Here is a 12,023-nt window from a genome sequence, read left to right as displayed (position 1 = left end):
TGTATGTGAAGTAATCTGGATGCAGTATCAATCTGACATTAATTTTAGTTTAAAATGTTAATGTAATTAAGTATTTTTAAAAAACCTGCTGTTAATTTTTGGAAGAAAGCAATGGAGGTTCAGCTAATTTGTAAGCTTTCCCTTAATTTTCACTTTAAGAATCCCTAAAGGCAATTACATTGTTTTTAAAAAATGTTATAAGAAAACTTTCTTAGACCCAGAGGGAGGAAGTCAACTTTCTTCTTATTTTCTACTGCTCTTTGCAAATTGATCTGGGTAGTTAAAAATCACTGCATTACTGGCAACATTCACAAAATTGGTACAAAAAGAGATTTATAGATTTGTTTAACTTGAAGAACAGACAAATATTTTTAATATGAATCTGAAATATGATAGTCTCACTGTAAAATATATTTTGTCAAAACAAAGAAAAAAAGCTAACATTAAAGGAAGTCTAAGGAAAACAATAAAATGTCATTTTACTTGCCCATTTGGAGTATGCAGTGCATAAATTTTTTTGATATCAAAGAGCAAAGAATTTGGTAAACTTAATGTAATATAATTGCAAACATATTTCTTACATTATTTTAAGGGAAAATGTCTAACCAATACCTACTCCAGTGTTCTTGCCTGGAGAATCCCAGGGACGGGGGCGCCTGGTGGGCAGCTGTCTATGGGGTCGCACAGAGTCAGACACGACTGAAGTGACTTAGCAGCAGCAGTCTAACCAATAATGTGTATCTAAAACCAAATATATTAAAATTACAAGTATCGACGTGTCTTTCTCTTCCTCCAACTCCAGAACTTTGCTAAGCAATATTTTATAGAAATATTCCACAATTCAGTTTCTGATTAATTGTGACTGCCTTTTTCAATGATTCATATCAAAAGCAATGGTTTCTATATCATAGAGTAATATTAAACATTGTTTATGTAATCAAAGGATGATACCCATTCTCTAAGTCATCGGAGAGATAAGAACAGGACTTTCCTCCAAGGGCAATAGGTCCATTGGATTTTGGAATTTTAAATGAACATGAATGAGCAATCACAGAAGACTTTTGTTTCTGTTATGTTTTCCTGGAATTTATATAGTTTGTTTTCTCTCCATAATCCTTCTTCTTATTATGCTTAAAATCTGAAGTATCATGCAAGTATTTTTTTATTCTGTCCTAAAATAATCTTTCATTTGTTTAACTTTTACTTTACTGTTTTATTTTTTAAGTACACCTAGTATGTTCTGTTCGGAGAAGGCAAAGTCACCCCACTCCAGTACTCTTGCCTGGAAAATCCCTGGACGGAGGAGCCTGGTAGGCTACAGTCCATGGGGTCGCTAAGAGTCGGACACGACTGAGTGACTTCACTTTCACTTTTCCCTTTCATGCACTGGAGAAGGAAATGGCAACCTACTCCAGTATTCTTTCCTGGAGAATCCTACGGACGGCGGAGTCTGGTAAGCTGCCGCCTATGGGGTCGCATAGAGTCGGACACGACTGAAGCGACTTAGCAGCAGCAGCAGTATATTCTGTTGGGAGTCCATCAGAAGAACTGCATATATACTCATTAATACGTTCATTTGCAGGGACAGAAATATAGAATAAGTACTTACATTACATTTATATGCATGTACACACATGCTTACAGGCATGTAACTGTGAGGTCAAGAACCATTTACTAAGATGGATATTTAAAATTATTTTAATAATGAAGTGTTAAATACTGTTACAACCTCCTATTGCTTATGGCTAAAAATTTCTAACTGGCGGATATTATTGTGAAAATTAGATAATCCTGCTTGAGATTCCAAAAGAACCCCACTATATACAAACATTCCTCAAATCAATACATGATTTTCTTCTGAAATTCTATATCATGCCTATCAAACCAAGGGAGCCAAGGCACATGTCATTAATAAGTTTATTTTAGAAGATGATTTTGGTAAATGGTTAGAAATGAAGTGAATAGTCCATATCTCAACATGCGTGTCACCAGTTTGTATTCATCTTGAGCTTGGTGGCAAGAATATACAGAAGAACTACACAAAAAAGATCTTCACAATCCAGATAATCACAATGGTGTGATCACTCACCTAGAGCCAGACATCCTGGAATGTGAAGTCGAGTGGCCTTAGGAAGCATCACTACGAACAAAGCTAGTGGAAGTGATGGAATTCCAGTTGAGCTATTTCAAATCCTAAAAGATGATGCTGTTACAGTGCTGCACTCAATATGCCAGCAAACTTGGAGAACTCAGCAGTGGCCACAGGACTGGAAAAGGTCAGTTTTCATTCCAATCCCATAGAAAGGCAATGACAACGAATGCTCAAACTACCGCACAATAGCACTCATCTCACACGCTAGTAAAGTAATGCTCCAAATTCTCCAAGCCAGACTTCAACAATACATGAACTGTGAACTTCCAGATGGTCAAGCTGGTTTTAAAAAAGGCAGAGGAACGAGAGATCAAATTGCCAACATCCGTTGGATCATCAAAAAAGTAAGAGAGTTCTATAAAAACAACTACTTCTGCTTTATTTACTACGCCAAAGCCTTTTGGGAGTACCAGACCACCTGACCTGCCTCTTGAGAAACCTGTATGCAGGTCAAGAAGCAACAGTTAGAACCGGACATAGAACAATGGACTGGTTCCAAATAGGAAAAGGAGTATGTCAAGGCTGTATATTGTCACTCTGCTTATTTAACTTATATGCAGAGTACATCATGAGAAACACTGGTCTGGATGAAACACAAGCTGGAATGAAAATTGCCGGAAGAAACATCAATAACATCAGATATGAAGATGATACCACCCTTCTGGCAGAAAGTGAAGAAGAACTAAAGAGCCTCTTGATAAAAGAGGAGAGTGAAAAAGTTGGCTTAAAATTCAATATTCAGAAAACTAAGATCATGGCATCCAGTCCCATCACTTCATGGCAAATAGATGGGGAAACAGTGGAAAAAGTGGTAGACTTTATTTTTGGGAGCTACAAAATCACTGCAGATGGTGACTGCAGCCATGAAATTAAAAGACACTTTTCTTCCTTGGAAGAAAAGTTATGACCAACCTAGATAGCATATTAAAAAGCAGAGACATTACTTTGCCAACAAAGATCCCTCTAGTCAAAGCTATGTTTTTTTTCCTCGTAGTGATGTATGGATGTGAGAGTTGAACTATAAAGAAAGCTGAGTGCTAAAGAATTGATGCTTTTGAACTGTGGTGTTGGAGAAGACTCTTGAGAGTTCCTTGGACTGCAAGGAGATCCAACCAGTTCATCTTAAAGGAAATCAGTCTTGAATATTCATTGGAAGGACTAATGTTAAAGCTGAAACTCCAATACTTTGGCCACTTGATGCAAAGAGCTGACTCATTTGAAAAACCCTGATGCTGGGAAAGATTGAAGGTGGGAGGAGAAGGGGACAACAGTGGATGAGGTGGTTGGATGGCATCACTGACTCCATGGACATGAGTTTGAGTAAACTCCAGGAGTTGTTGATAGATAGGGAGGCCTGGTATACTGCAGTACATAGGTTCACAAAGAGTTGGACACGACTGACTGGACTGAACTGAACTGAGCTTGGTGCATAATGATTGTGTGTGTGTGTGTGTGTGTGTGTGTGTGTGTGTGTGTGTGTGTGCGTGCGTGCGTGTGTGTGCGTGCAGCGGTGTGTGCTCAGTTACTAAGTCATGTCTGACCCTTTGCAACCTCATGGACTTTAGCCAGGCTCCTGTCCATGGGATTTTCCAGGCAAGAATCCTGGAGGGGGTTGCCATTTCCTCCTCCAGGGGACATTCCTGACCCAGGTATCAAACCAGCGTTTCCTGCTTGGCAGGCAGATTCTTTACCACTGAGCCACCTGAGAAGCCCACATAATGATTAAATCTTTTTAATTGGGAGAAAATATTTACAACATATATATCTTTTCAGACATATATTAATAGTTTCAAAATTAGTTATTTAAAATGCTCCCATAGTTATGTTTTTTACATCTTATTTGTATCATCTTGCTCTTTTTTCTTTCCTTTAATTTACTTGTTATTTTAGTATGATAACAATGTAAAACTATTTATTTTTGTCATTTGTGATTACAAATGCAAAGTATACAGAGTTACAATTTTCAAATGTAAATGTTTCAACTACAGTTCCTTTCAAAATGCATTTACTTACTATGCTGCTGAGTCGTTGAGCTGATATTCAGATGCCCTTTCAAAGCAGGCCTGAATTCCTGGATCTCTCCACAGTCGTTTTATTACCTCAGCCAATTCAGGTGTCATGCTGCCATCTTCCAGGGTATTTGCCATCACACAAAGTTGTTGGCGGTCTTCCTGCAGCATTGTTTTTGTCAGAGGATAAAAACATGCTGTTATTTAAACTCACATATTCTTTTGTTTTCCAAAAAATAATTTCAATTTGATGATTTTTACTTCAGTAGCAATTTCGTTGAAAATCTATTCACTATGAAGTGAAGTGAAAGTAGTTCAGTCATGTCGGACTCTTTGAGACCCCATGGACTAGTACAGTCCATGGAATTCTCCAGGACAGAATACTGGAGTGGGTAGCCTTTCCTTTCTCCAGGGGATCTTCCCAACCCAGGGATCAACCCCAGGTCTCCCGCATTGCAGGCAGATTCTTTACCAGCTGAGCCACAAGGGAAGCCCACTATATCTTTAGGTTAATAGAACACAAGTATCTTATAATGAAACTTCTGGCTTATGTCCACGAAAGTCCTTCATTGCAAAAACTGTGAAATATTACATGAAGAATTTAAGATATTTGGTATTTATCACTGACTTCTAAATATGATGTAAAAAGGGATAACAGCATTTTGGTGTAAGTCCACTGAGCTTCTAGAGGACCAGAATGCTAGTATCAAAGAGCAACAAATCTAACCTAATTGAGCACAGTGTATTTCTTTGATCATGGCCATATATTTTCCAGGAAATAAAAATACCAAGTGAGAATTAGAGTAGAAATGGAAATTAAAACTCAATACTCTAAAATTATAGTTTAGAAATATATTGTCATTATTTACCATCACATACCTCTTTGTAATCATAAAAATTACAAATGGTAAACATTTTGATCCACATAAAGTTTTTGAACATCACTGTAGGTGTTGTCATGAGCACGATTTTAGGGCAAATTAATAGGGCAGAGGTGAGATTTCATCAGGGAAAAAAAAGAAAGGAAGGAAGTAAAGGAAAGAAAACAAGAGGAAAAGGAGAAAAGAAAACCAAGCATTGTGTTATTCCTGATGGGATATTTGGAGGTGACAAGGGCAGAAGGAAATAGAAGTTTGAGTAAATAACATAGTCCACAGTTTACTTAAACTAATGATCAAAACTGGTTTATGACTAAAAAAATTTCATTAAGAATGTGGGTTTCAGAATAATTCAATTATTGGCCATGATGCTAGACCAGGCAAATGGAGAAATCTAGGCTCAAATCTTGGTTGTCAGATTCCAAAGCCAATATTCTTTTTGCTGACTTTTTATCATGCATATTTTCATAACGACTCACAGGACATTTAGCACATGTGATATCTCACACAGTCCTTACATCAAGAGTAACATAGACAGTATATTTTCTCTATCTTACAAATGAGGAAACTAAAACTTGGAGGTAAATTTGCCAAATCAATAAAGATGTTAGTATCAGAAAAAGAGTCAAGCCTAAACATATTTTCTGCGAAATTAGGTGGCTACTGAAGTATGTCCAACAAGATCCTGATGGCTTTCTGATACAACTCAATTTATTAGTTGAAATTGATGATAGGCTTGTGTCACCATTTTACTAAAAATCTGCTCTTTGTATAAAAAACGAAGGGTGTCTGTAACACTGTTAAAGAAAGGCTCTGTTAAGACTAAAAACTTCATTTTGTCTTTCTTCACAATACAATTTTACTGCTAAGCCAAACTGATCAGATGACCATTAGGCCACAAATTTTAACTGGCCCAAATCAAAGGCTTTGACCTGTCTTTCTATTGTGTCAACACAAGATGAACTTTAAAATCCTTCCTCTAGATTAGTTGGATATGACAGGAAACTGCAAATTAGTGAAATATGACCACTTTCACTGGCATCATTCTATTTGCCTTCTTCCACATTAAAGTGCCATTTAGGACAAATGATGCAATTGAAATAGTTGCTTAAGCAATATTGCCCCTAAAGGGAAAAAAAAAAAAAAAATCACATGCCTTGTAAACTTTACAAACCAAGCTGTTACATACTCGTTCATTCTTTTAAATATATACCATTTGTTAATTTAAATATTCTTTATTTGTAGAGATGTCATGAATATAGTCTCAACTTGAACATTTAAATGTCAGAAAGTCCTCTTGGTCATCATTTACTATGAGCTACGGGCAAAACACCCAATCAGTTTGGTTTTTGTCTTTGGAGACCTTTTTTATTTTAGTGTGGGGCTTCCCAGGTGGAGCTATTGGTAAAGAACCTGCCTGCCGCTGCGGCAGACACAAGAGAGGAGGGTCCGATCCCTGAGTCATGAAGATCCCCTGGGGGAGGGTATGGCAGCCCTCTCCAGTATTCTTTCCTGAAGACTCCCATGGACAGCACTCACCAAGCCCCCATGTCTGGACAGAACTCACTAAGCCCCCATGTCAAAGCTTTTGAGAATGGCTGATCTCTTCATGCCTTTCCTGGGTCTCACTTCCTACTTCACTCAGATCTCTTCAAATATACCACTACCTCAAGGATGGCTTCCTTAACATCCCTTCTTTCATTCTTACACTTTCTCCCCCTTAACTGTCTTGATTTTTCTTCATAGTACTTATTACCACCTGATAGGGCACAATTCTTTACGTATTTTATGTTAGATTATAAGTACATATAGGCAGAAATTTTATTTTTTTTGTTTGTTTCTACATCCTTAAAACCAAGAACAGAACCTAACACATAGTACATATCCCTGAAATATTGTTGAATGAATGAATCAATAAAATGAATATACTAGTTAGCTCAGATCTCATGATCTAGAGAAATTTAAGGGATGTCTAATCATTTTCCAAATACTAACAATTCACTGCAGGTTTGAGTGGCATCCTAAAGAGATTTTATTTCCCTATCATGTATTTGGAAAAGCTTGGGAATTATGGTGGTTCTAGAATAACTCATCCCCTTTACATTGGGTAGCTCTAGACTATGTTGCATAGAAAGTGAAATATGTTTCCTCAATAAGTTTTCCAGACTTTCTTCATCAATATTAGGAACCTCAGATGAACTTAGAACCTTGTGTAACTCATTCTGAACCCTAGAAATCATATTTTGAAAGATTATGGAAAAAAATACATCAAGGAAGGAAAGGATATCATAGCCTAATAACTTGCAGAAATGTCGGGTTTAAAATGCCAAGTTTTAATTACAGGATTTTCAGAAGCTTTGCTTACAAATATTGTGAGTTTTCTAAAAATTGTTACAGTACATATGTATCCCAAACTTATTTGATTATAGAACTTTTATCATAGAACATCTTGAATAATCAGTCGTCTTCAGATTATAGGATTCACTTCATAGGGTGCTTTGTCAAAGATGGTCACAACACCCACAATGTGTGTTACAATTTTCAGCATTCTTGTAGTCAGTCTAGTGACTGTTTTAGATTTCTAAAATAGAATATAGTAATATTGAGAGAGAATGAGTAAATGCCTTTATTATTTCCCTGTTTTGTTTCTTCAACTTTACCATCTTTAAAAGCTTCTGAAATAGCCAATGCTTTATAACTACTTGGTCAACACCATTTTTTCTTCTCTAGAGGGCAAATACTATTTCCATCTCATTTATGGCTGATTCTTCAGTATATTCCTAGTGTCCAGTTAGTTGTCTGCCATATAAACAATAGTTTAGTGAAAAACAACTTTTCAAATGATATTGGATGTATACTTCAATACATAAATGTTAATGAGCCTATATTCACTGTGATTATTAGAAACTAATAATATCTAGTACTGGGAGCTTATATTCTTTCATAATTAGTGTTTGTATGGATTTATTATGCTTGCTTCCTCTTGTAATAATCATTGTAATTTAATGATGAAAGCTAACATTTTCTGGATGAAAAACCTGAAACTTAAATATCTTGTCCAAACTTACAGAACCAGTGACCAGTAAAGCTCATGTATATTTTCTGTTAGAAATCTTTCTCTTTTTGAATGGCAATCTGTGTGGTGAGGTATAAATGGTTATGTAAAAATATATACACTGTATGTGTAAGTTGGAAGCTAAATTGAGAGTCACAGGCACCAGAATTGTGAAAGCCACACTTAAGTGCTTAGCAATTAATCTGTCAAACAGTCTGAGTCAGGTAGAGACTATATTAATCTCAAAATCAAATACTGAAGAAGAATGTGATTGAAATTGCTATAATCTGCATTAATTGAAATAAAAATATGAGCTCTGTAGTACCTGACAACTGTGATGTTTGATACTTGAGGACATAGGTACTCCTAAGAAGTTATGTCAGTTGTTTAGTGCTGCTTAAGTTACTCTGTTTACACCATTTAATGTACGGTTTGAATAAATGACCTTTCTTTTTATTTTGTAGTTAGCATAATGGCAGCAATGTACAGAGTCTGTTTTCACTCCACCTTCATGCCAGATCATTAAGAGTAACCAACACATTCCAGGTCTTTAGTGATAACTGCTACCTGATTTGCAAACATTGGGCTTCATGAAGCAAAAAATATATTTAAATAAGTATCAGTAGGCAAGGTTGTGACACAAATATATGGAATATTACACATGCAAATTCAAACTTGCTAAATCATTCTCAGAGGAATGTAGAAGGAATACCTGTTCCAAGAACTGTTATTGTTTAAAAGAAAGAAAATAAAAGAAATAGTCCTAATTCTTAAAAATATTTTTACAAAACTCCTTGCATAGGGGAAAGCACTATAACAGAAGCCAGGAGAATTGAGTTTTGCCCTAAACTCTAGTTATTTAATGCAGGCCAAATTGCTAATCCTCTTTGGCCCTTATTATTATTATTTTTTAAATAAGGGATTATTCCAAGTTGTCTCTTAAGGGTCAGTTTAAAATCCTAGGATCTTAGAAAAGCCAGAGTATGAGCAGTAACTGAACTATATATGAACACTAAATCATAGAATAATAAAGACAAAAAGGATATTAGCATTCAGCTTCTTCAAGTTCGCCCTTTACATGTGAGGGAAACTGTAACCTAGAGAAATATTATCATTAGCTTAGTGGAGCCAAGTTATGGGGAAGCTAAAAATGACAGGAACACCCAGCAGAACTCCTGACTCTGCTTTACAATCTGGCCCAAGGACATGCGGAGCAGTTCTGTGCTCTCTGCTGGAAAGTGCCAGAACCAAAGGGATTTAGGGACATGAAAGAGGTATTTTTCTTTCCATCTTAAGGACTGCCAAGGGTCATTTACATGGTTTAACCTTAAACTTCTCGAGAGGAGGGGCGAGCACAACTGTCACTGTCTTCTCTATACCTATTATCACTCCTCTCTATGTTCATTGTTAGTATAAGAAAGTGAAAGTGAAATTCGTTCAGTTGTATCCGACTCTTTGCGACCCCATGGACTATACAGTCCATGGAATTTTCCAGGCCAGAATACTGGGGTGAGTAGCCTATTCCTTCTCCAGGGGATTTTCCCAACCCAGGGATTGAACCCAGGTCTCCCACATTGCAGGCGGATTCTTTACTAGCTGAGCCACTTGTTAGTATAACAAGATACCTAAAAATTACACTGGGAACAGTTTAGTTGACATCATCCAGAGGCAATCATCTGCTCCCAGAGGGAATAAAGGGAAATGGGTGAGTTCTTTCTATAGATTGTATACAATTACTCTGTTTCAGGATATGATTAACTACTGTTCTTTGCATAATACTATTGGTTTCATTTGCTAACTAAAATAGTTTTATGTGTTGGCACATAAATTGTTTTCAAGTAGGTAAAATTTTTATGCATTTTAACATAAAATCTTATATATTATAAAATATAAAAAAGATAAATGAAACTATCTGCTACCTTGTAAACAAATAGTGACTGAGTATATTTATTATGCAAACATTTTCTCATACAAATTTGAATTTTTTTAATTAACTTTATAAAATAATCATTTCCTTGTACCACATAGTTTTTGTAATTATCATTGAACATTATTGATAGTTGTAGTATTATTATTAAAAATAAAATCTCCATGAAATGGTTCATAATTAAAATTAATGTAGAGATATTACAGTTTGATTTTATGGACTAGACTCTTGTATTTAGCAAATATAAATATTTATATTTGATATAGTGTATTATTTGATACTGGGCTTCCCTGGTGGCTGATTGAGTCCTAAGAAAACAGTTATTGTTGAGTAAGATGAGAGCACACAGTCAAAAGGAAAGTTCCATTTAAAGGAAAATAGGAAATCTTACACTAAACAGAGTTAATACTTTCAAATTCATGTTTTACATTATTAATTTTTGGTATAGATTAATACTACAGATGTATTAGGTCGCAGTTTTATGGTTCAAACTCTACTACAGCTGTCATTATTTGCATACTTACTGCACTTCTAGGATTTACATAATCAATCTCCAGGGTTGCCATGGCTTTCACAATAGCTAGGATGGACTGCAATGTATTACTGTAAATTACTGCTTTGAACTCCATGCATTCTTGCTCACTGTAACCGTTCTTATGGATGATCCTATATTTAAACATGAAAAGCTTTTGTCAGTTGAATAGTTGATTTTTTCTAATATTAAACACATCAATAAAAATTTGCTTACATAAAATTATAGTATATATTTTTGTTAAAAACAGAATGTTACCCATGTATATGAGAAGTGGGAACAATTTTATGGCTTTGAATTTTTATTGTCATTGGGATTTAATGTAGTGTTTTCTTTCTGAGCTCCTAAGCTAAATACAAAGAGGACTTAATGATTTGCTCTAGATAAACTACAATTTAAAATGGGTAAATCATGAGCTTTTTACTGAGCAAGATTATTTCTTTCTGAGAGAAAGATGGTCCAGATTTCTGGGACAAAGATATACACAGAGTTCTGAAACTTTTTTTAGTGTTTATAACATGATGTCTAGAGGAAATGAAGTAATTTACTATAGCATCCACATCTTTTCCTATCACTTAAGACACACTGGAAAATAGGAGTGCCTGCTTTCTATTTATAACAGTAACAAAGGCATCCTTTTAAATGGTGGTAATTACCGTCTGTTAAATCCCTTGTCACTGTTCCATGTGTGTACGTGCCACTGAGTTCCCAAAGTTGAAATGCCTACACATTTAACTTGGCTGAACTCTTCTTTCCCTTCCACTCATTCAATAAGAACTCAATTTTATTACTAGTTTTGGAATACACACCTATTAAAAGGGTCTTTGTGTATGCTAGTCACTTTATTGCATTTCTATTGCATAATTTATTCTTGTTGTTTTCTGATTTTTTTAAAGAATTGCTTTTAAAATGAACTGCATGTTCATTAGGCATCATTTAGCTGAGAGATTACTAGGGATTTGTGTTGCATCCATACACACAGAGGCTTTAGTTTAGAGAGCAAAAAGAACACAAATGCCTCCAAAGACATTAAAACCTTCAAATACAAATACTCAGTGGAAAGAGTAAAGGCAGTACCTATATCTATTATTTATTGTTTTTAATATTTGATTGCCAATACTGGCTGTATTTCTATTCAATACTTCAAACATGGCCATATTTGTCTTACTGTATTAAACAATTAACTTAGGTGAATAAGATAGTCAATTAAAGACTATAGAGAAAAAACAGTAAAATGTTTTTATGGATACATTAAGAATAAGTTCATTAAAGAAATCCCAGTTCTCTGTCAAAAATTAAAATTAGAATATTACTTTAATTATTAAATTTAAATGGCAATTATAAATAAACCTGGGGGCATTTAGGTTTTCTTCCTGGAACAAGTTCTTATCTCTGTCCTTTTTTCATGGAATGAGAAACACCTGTCACCAAGCAAATTAACAGCGAAGTTAACAAAATCCAGCTGTAGTG

The 12,023-nt window shown here is 35.2% G+C and overlaps 2 protein-coding genes across 15 annotated transcripts in view; one reads left to right on the top strand and one right to left on the bottom strand.

The window, feature by feature from the left end:
• The window catches only part of GNAT3 (G protein subunit alpha transducin 3), a 55,956-nt gene that overhangs the window by 16,194 nt on the left and 27,739 nt on the right, over positions 1 to 12,023 (bottom strand). The window contains exons 3-4 of the mRNA XM_081535655.1: positions 10,546 to 10,687; positions 4,166 to 4,323 (exon numbers count right to left, since the gene is read on the bottom strand). Of these exons, the coding sequence (XP_081391781.1) occupies positions 4,166 to 4,323; positions 10,546 to 10,687 (300 nt within the window). The remainder of the gene's footprint in view (positions 1 to 4,165; positions 4,324 to 10,545; positions 10,688 to 12,023) is intronic.
• Positions 9,272 to 12,023, top strand: part of LOC145524092 (platelet glycoprotein 4) — a 210,929-nt gene continuing 208,177 nt past the window's right edge. For 2 of the 14 annotated variants that reach the window (XR_014067164.1, XM_081535634.1), the window contains exons 1-2: positions 9,272 to 9,368; positions 9,675 to 9,799. The gene's annotated coding sequence lies outside the window, so the exon portion shown is untranslated. Of the gene's footprint in view, positions 9,800 to 12,023 lie in introns of all 14 variants that reach the window. The other 12 variants (XR_014067166.1, XM_081535638.1, XR_014067167.1 and 9 more) reach the window with 8 other exon arrangements.

The sequence above is a fragment of the Giraffa tippelskirchi genome, chromosome 10 (genome assembly GCF_054371585.1).
Source record: "Giraffa tippelskirchi isolate mGirTip1 chromosome 10, T2T-mGirTip1v1.2.pri, whole genome shotgun sequence".
Classification (NCBI taxonomy): Eukaryota; Metazoa; Chordata; class Mammalia; order Artiodactyla; family Giraffidae; genus Giraffa; species Giraffa tippelskirchi.
The sequence above is the reverse complement of the archived record's forward strand: the minus strand, read 5'-3'. Positions and strand labels throughout refer to the sequence as shown.